At 43.3% G+C, this 7,354-nt stretch overlaps 1 protein-coding gene across 1 annotated transcript; it reads right to left on the bottom strand.

Moving 5' to 3' along the window:
• POLR3H (RNA polymerase III subunit H) lies at window positions 1–7,354 on the bottom strand. Its single transcript, XM_026101406.2, has 7 exons — window positions 7,279–7,354; window positions 6,621–6,748; window positions 5,315–5,411; window positions 3,551–3,637; window positions 2,493–2,556; window positions 1,603–1,810; window positions 1–900 (listed from the first exon to the last, which is right to left on the bottom strand). Exons 2-7 carry the CDS (start codon window positions 6,729–6,731, stop codon window positions 847–849), a joined length of 621 nt encoding a protein of 206 aa, XP_025957191.1. The 5' UTR covers window positions 6,732–6,748; window positions 7,279–7,354; the 3' UTR covers window positions 1–846.

Raw genomic sequence — 7,354 nt, 5'->3', positions numbered from 1 at the left:
TGTGGTTTTTTTACTATTTATTCTTTTTCTGGTATTAACACACCCGTACAAACACGTATTTTCAACTTACCCAAAGACACTGGTTTGTTTCAGTCCATAATTACATATTTTCAGTCAAACTCCAGTGAAGTTTAACTCACTTGGCATAAATACAACCCACCTAATAAAGTATTTCAATTCACCATAATAAGCAACCAATAGCTTTCCACAGTGGTCATCTTCACAGTACCTAAGTTATTTTTGGGTAAACTACTCTCATTCCAGTTTTTCTGGGCTGTCTTCATGGATTAAGGTCCCATTCTTAGGAGAACATTATCACTGGCTTCCTTGCCCTTCCAGCAGCAGCATTTCCCAAGTCATGAGAAGACCACACCTCTCTTACCTCTAGGATTTTGCTGTTTCTTCTCCCAGTACTTTGCAGAGCAAGATCCTGCTGTTTGCTGTCAAAAGAAGGGCAGGCACATACTTCTACACCCCTGAGACCAAGCTCTCAACCCAAGGAAGCAATACTTCTAGACAGGCATTCTCTCCTGCTTTCATTCACTGAAGTCAATTCCCTAAAGACCTCCAGTTTTGCCTCCAGTGCAGGAGACCAAAGCTCCAGCTGAGTTTGTTGCTGCTGGGCTCAAGACTTTTTGTGCCTGTAATTTCACTTCTACAGCTCAGTAAAGACATTTCTTGGACGCGACTTCCTTGATCTGGCAGGTTGGAAGCTGAAGGGGAAACAGAAAGTGGCAGGTCTAATTTCTCATTCAGCTTCAAGGGAGCAATGAGCACCAGCAGGATCCCTTAATACACCAAAACATCCACCAGAAAGACTTTCTGCAGAGCCAGTTCTGATTGCAGCTAACTGTTTGTCCACCACGACAGGAGGCCCAAGCCTGGTTCGCTGATTGATCCCTGTTCACAGAGAGAAAAAGAGAGCATGTGATTTTAAACTGCAAAGAGAATACAGGAGTAAATGCATAAAGATATAAATTCTCCCCCTCCCCTGGGTTATTGATGAGGTATTCACTTTTTTCCCTGTCAGAGCCTGCCCAGCACTGGTCCAGACTCCTTTAATCTTTGACAACACTACGCCAAACGTTCACCACTTGAAAATCGAATGCTTGCCTGTTCCATTTCCCGACTGTGCTCACTGCCCAACATACCCTCATTGTGAGAAAACAGAGCTTTCCCTGTTTACTCCTGTCTTTCTGTTGTATTGTACTCAGGTAGTTCTTATGCCAAAACACTGCAGGGGAAAGACTGTTTAGCTGCTGTGTGAGTCTTGATGTGGTTCTCCTAGCTCTGTATTCCTTGTATGCTCATTTTTATCTGCAGATCCTACATCTAAAGTCTGTTTTAAATCAGCCTCCCAGGCTTGAACTCCACCAACAACTATAATTCGTTACAAAGAAAACACACAGCAAGTACAAACAGACCACAAGAACACACTCTCACACACATCTCATTTCTCTTGTTTTCCACTCCTTTCATTCTCTGACTTTCATTGCTCCATGGTCAACTTAAATCAATCAGTTGCTTGGAAAAAGGATGTTATTTTAGACGTAGAATAAACCACAAGGTTTACAAGGCTATGTGAATTATGCACGTAGTTACCACAAGGGTGTAGGGTGCCTCTTTCTTCTGGACTTCTTCTGTGGCATTTGAAGTGGAAGCCTCTGCCGAGCTTGGCCCTGTAGGTGATGTATCAACAAACGTTTCATCCATGACGCGGAAGCGGATCTCCTCCCCGATGTCCATGTAAAGGTCGTGAGCCCCTTCTTCTGTTTCATATTCCCACACCCACACCTGCTCTGCTTCATCACTGGCCAGGCCAAGGGTTAAGGACAGAAACACACAGCATGGTAAGTGAATAGCAGTCTACGTGACAGATCACTTTCTTTTGAGAATAGACTCTCAGCTCAAAAATCCTTTCACAATTACTTCTCTAACTGCAGTGCACTGGCCTAGGTCATCATCTGCACATTCCAGGACCCCGATCCTGTCTTCAATTTTCCTGCTTCAAGGTATATGCTGATGGGTGGTACAACCCCCCCCTCCCCCCCACAAAAACAACAAACTAAAAAAATCCTCAAGCTTAAGAGCAAGACATCACCTACCTCAAGTAAGTATATTGGACACACCATGTATCTAGACATTACAATATGTGGAAAAAACTGCATTCTGTTTTCAGTAGCAGCCAAGACTAGAGGCAGGGATTACAAAGCAGTTGTGTGAGGGACATTGCTATTCATTCCTATTAGCTGGCACAATGATTCTACAAAACCGAGCAAGTGTGACGCCTGTCTAAGTGTGATAACAGTCTGTGAGACTTGCCTGACATAGCAGCTTAGATTCTGCCACTGAGCATCTTCACTATTACTTTTCTATTTATATACTTCACTATTACTTCACTAGCATTATGCACTAGAGAATGCCTGTTAGGACACCACTGCACCATCTTTTGAAATGAAGTAGTAAAGTTATCAGAGGTGGTCAAAGGATACAACTTAGCCGGCTGCTGCAGGGATTCTGGAGGGATGACAATATCGTCAAAGAATCCAAGAGAAACTGTGGAAGAAAGAATTTGATAGAGACTGAAATGCTTCTTTACAACTTATGTATCACAGCAATTCCTAAAACACAATTTGTAGACTCATTATCCTTCCTCTTTCAGGAAGGGCATCTGAGATTATGCGGGAATTATTCCTTGAGCCACAATGTTCAATTTCAGTTGGCAGGAAAGCAATCACCAGCTGAAAGTACATAAAGCAACAGAGGGCACAGTCTTCATGCTCACTGGGAAAGGAAAAGGCTGTTTGGAGCTGGATTGACAATGAAAGCCTTCCGAGAAATGAGTCAGATGCTAAAGAGGTCTGTGACAGAAAAGAGCTTAGCAATCACAGATGCAACATGTTAAATAAGGACCAACATAAAGTTAGAACAAAACCCTCCCCCTGAGATTCTGAGATTTCACGATGTTGAATATTAACAGATAGCGGACCTGCCCAAATTCAGTGACAAATGCACACACTATAGTCTCATTTTTCTAATCTTAACAGCTGGGCAGAGGAGCTTGCTTGCATGGAAAACTCCTTCAAAAAAGGAAGGCAACTCACTGACTACGTATTTCATGGATCTGACAGCACTTTGTGCTAGGAGAGAAGTTTCCCTATCATCTTCTCAGATACAGGAAATGATCACGGATTTTCACAGAACTACGGGGAAGATTGTTCAGACCAACATGACCCAATACTACCATTTTAAACAAACAAGTTCTGTTAACTGATGCAAGAAAATAAACCCAGTCTATGCTCCAGATGGGTTTATATCCTTGTTTTTCCTGGGCACACACAAACGACAAAAGGGGGAGGCGGTACAGACAAAACCAAGTGCAGGAGAAGCTGCCAGGCTCAAACTACCAACTATTTTTAGATCAGAGCAGCGCTAGAGGCCAGCAGTAGCCTTTAACTAGCCTACATACAGTATTATGCAACTTGAAATCACAGTCTCTCAGTAAAGCTCTGCAGCTCTAGTGCCCCCAGTGTGAGAAGTTCCAGTTTACCGTGAACTCCATCCTGACTGCAGCTTTTAATCTCTCCAATCAGAATCTCATCCAGAAAGGGATGGAAGACCACGTACCGGAAATGCACTTAAAAGAAAACAGATCATTAGTGGTATGTCTATGAGAGTGAACCATACTCCTTCCACACGGTGGCAGTCATTAAAACAAAATCCCACATCCTATATGCTTTCTAAAATGCTGTATCCAGTAACTTTTACCCCTTCCTTACAGGCACTGATTAGATCAGAAAAACAGGAATAAGAGTTCCAATACCTAACTGTGTTTTGTATAAATTATAGCAGCAGTTGATCTGCAGCTTCCTGTCCTCCGCTCTTCAAACTTGCAGTAGTTGAAATTCACAAAATAAAACTTTTAAAATGGAGAATGTGGAGCAGGGCCTCTGCTTCAGTTATAAATGTTCTTACACAATGCTTGGAGGTCAAAAATATCAGTTGAAATGATACTTTCCCATAATACCTCTGCTCCTTTTATCTTTAACAGCAATGCTGTATTTTCATCCATTGAAATATGCGATATCAAATATTATCAGAGTAAATATGTTACTTTAACATAACTAAATTTTTCACTCAGGTTAAATAAAAATATGTTTCTATACAAAATGCTTATGACAATCTCAGGCAAATAATGCTTATGAGCTATTTAACATCATTTTAGCTGTCTATACTCAGTACTGCTGTTTTACAGAAAGTCAGGCTGCTACATTAAAAAAGGAGTTATTACTAGACATCAAGATTTATTAAAGTACTATCCTAGATTGTGAAAGCAGGAGACTCCTTTGCAAGCTCAAAGAGAATATATTATCTTGTTTCAGTTCAGTTCAGGACTAATTCAAAGTTAAGAAGCTGAACAGAAATTAAAACAAGCAAGCAAGAAAGCTGCTACTGTCCTTCAGTCTTACACAAGCTTTTATTTGCAGGAAATGAGTTCCAGTAGAGCTAAAATTTCAAGTACGGTAGCCACATACAGTCAGTCCAGTTCCTTTCAAACAGGAAATATTTCGTTTGTTCGAGCTACACTTCTACATTGAAAATTAAAGGTAGAAAAATGCATCTCTTCCCCATTCATTTAAATGAACTTAATTACTTATTTTAACAAAAAAAAATTGCTTATGCATTTACTTCTAGTTTTCATTCAGACAGATCTGACAAAAGTCAAAAGTAAAGAAGTTAATCATTGCTATTTCCTAAACAAAAAAACCCAAAACTCCACAACCATAAATGTATGCTGAACCAGATCTGCCTAACTCTCTCTCTCAAAAAAAAAAAAAAAAAAAAAAAAAAAAAAAAAAAAAAAGCAAAATTCCCAGCTAGGAAAACAGCCTCAAATGTTGTGTGAAGGCTATATTCAGAAACATGTTTCATCGTTCTGGCTAGAGGAAATAAGCTTCAAAAGAAAAAATACTGGACAAACATAAGACAATTAATACCAATTATTTTCTATTTGCAGATTTCCAATCATTTTAAATTCAATTAGTCCCCTTCCTTATCCAGCAGCTATGCTGCTAATTAGAAAAAAGAGATGGACTGCTGCTGAAGGCAGACAGGACCAGCTGTTTAAAGCTCCATTTGTCACAGAAAAAGCAAAGGAAAGACTCCTGCCATGTTTCTGCTGGTCTCCTGTAAGGACAGAATTAAGGCAGTAAACTTCAGTAAGTTCCTTTAAATTTAATTTACATTGAACTTAGTTTACATTTCTAGGTCACTAACATTCTGCAAAACCATATAACTGAGGGCAAGAATAAACCTTTGGTATGTGATGCACCATCTCCAGGGAATATGTATGAATCCTCCAGTTTTGTAATATCATACAGACAGATGCAGAGACCGACATTGTATACAACCTGCTCAAAGAAAAAACAATTAAAAAAAACAATAAATCAAGCAATCCACCAGTTTAACTCTTTTCAAATTTATATTCTGCACAAACTTTTTTAAAGGAAGGCAATGGAAGAACAGCAAGATGGAAGGGGGATCTTTTGGTACTCTCCTTCAACAGCCCTAGCCCCACTTCTAACTGCTTAGAGGAACCTAAAACCTCTCTGGGAAGATGTGTTTTTACTGGCACTAGAAAGAGCACTGCTACAAAAAGAAACTCCTTCTGAGGGGTGATTATCAGTGATGAGAAAACTTGACTGGCTGAGATGGCAAACACTTGCCCATAGCAAAGGGCAGACATCACTCACCAACCTCACAGCTTGTCTAAAGGTCAAATACATTCCTTGCAAAAGTTACACTCCCAGGAGCCTCTAAGACTTGCCTTTGTCTTAAATTGTAAGAGCTATGGGCACAGATGGGAAAACTCACTTCTGAGATAGCTTCACAGCTTGGTACTTAGTACTTAGTTTGAGGCACCTATCAGTCATCAGTGGATGACAGTTTTGTTTTCCATAACCTGTCTGTATAATCTGCTGTCAACAACCCTAGATCACTTTTGTTGCTCTTTTGAGCTCCCCTCACATTCACTAACTAAATTTTGAGTTTTGCACCTGTCTCATGCTGAAAGCTGTATGTTAATCACAGTCCCAGGGGCTGCACAGAGAAACTGCGACCTCCTGGCCTATGACATAATGCTTTTTTATATCCTACACCAAAGGTCAACTTCTCACTCCCATACTGTATTTCAAATACTGAGCACAGAGTGAGTCAGATATTATCGCCTCCAGTTCTCTTACACATTTATCTCCATTGTCTTTTTTTAAACTTCCCCTTGGATAGATTAGTTTGCATTCATTTTTCAGACTGCATTTCAGGTTGCAACTTTACATAAAGTAGCACTTACTCTCATTTCTCTTCAACACTTCTCTACCCCATCTGGCATCTCAGTATCTTCCTGTTACAGCATTAGCTATTAGGAAAAAAAATATCCCTTCGAGATGATATATAGCTCTCTCCTTTTACAGTCTCTGATACTTCAGTCTCTGGGATGGCCCTCACATCTCAACTAATCTGACACTCCACATGCATTTCTGATCAGGAAGGAATGAAGAAACACTCGGTTAGAGAGGGATGCTATGAAGCCTGCATCACCCATTAGGTGACTGACATTTTACCTTGTTGGCCAATTTTTTGTTTAGTTCTTCGGCAATGGATTCATTCAGTTTCCTTTCAAATTGCCAGGGAGGAATTCTTACAGTGTCGGTCATCTCTACGAGCACAAACATGACGGCTGGGAGTACCGCTGGGGAAAGAGAGAGAACACAGCCGCTTCCTCAGCAGCTGAAGCACGTGAAGGCATTTCGGCCACCCTCACGGCTGACGCCGGCTGCGCCTGGGAAACCACCGCCCTCCCGCCGGGGGCAGCACCCGGCTACACCCCGGCGAGCCGCAAGCATCGGGGGCTCCCGGCAGCGAAGGGCCGGGCCTCAGAGGGGCGGCGCGGGCGGGGAAGGGGCGGTGTGAAGGCGGAGGCAGCTGCGCAGCCCAAGCCGCGCCGCCCCCCTGGCCCACGAGGCAGCGGCGCGGTCGGCGGCTGCCACAGAACGGCCATTAGGGCGCGGCCGTTGGGGCACGGCCCACGGTGGGGGGGGGACTCCCCCCCTCCGCCCGTTCCTGGGGCGGCTCCCGCCGCGCCCGGCAGCCCTCTCCCTCGCCCTCCCCCCAAGCCGGCGCGGAGAGCCGCAGCTTCCCCTGCCTGCTGCGCCGCGCGGGGGGGACGGGAGGCGGCGGAGCGGGGAGGAGGGGAGCTCAGCACCACGCCCGCAGACCCACCTGGCTCGCGCGAGCACGGCCACGCTGTCCCGCACCCTCCCGGCTTCCGGCGCCTCAGCCAATCGCCCTCCGCGGG

This window comes from Dromaius novaehollandiae, chromosome 1, assembly GCF_036370855.1.
Source record: "Dromaius novaehollandiae isolate bDroNov1 chromosome 1, bDroNov1.hap1, whole genome shotgun sequence".
NCBI classification, from domain to species: domain Eukaryota; kingdom Metazoa; phylum Chordata; class Aves; order Casuariiformes; family Dromaiidae; genus Dromaius; species Dromaius novaehollandiae.
Note: the sequence above shows the minus strand (reverse complement) of the source record. Positions and strands in the feature narration are given on the sequence as shown.

Excerpts from the sequence above, each read along its gene's own strand:
- POLR3H (XM_026101406.2), bottom strand. The coding sequence starts at position 6,731 with ATGTTTGTGCTCGTAGAGATGACCGACACTGTAAGAATTCCTCCCTGG. Across the intron at positions 5,412-6,620 it reads ACAAAAAATTGGCCAACAAG|GTTGTATACAATGTCGGTCT; the intron begins GTAAAATGTCAG and ends TTCTTTGAGCAG. Across the intron at positions 901-1,602 it reads AGGCACCCTACACCCTTGTG|GGATCAATCAGCGAACCAGG; the intron begins GTAACTACGTGC and ends CTCTGTGAACAG.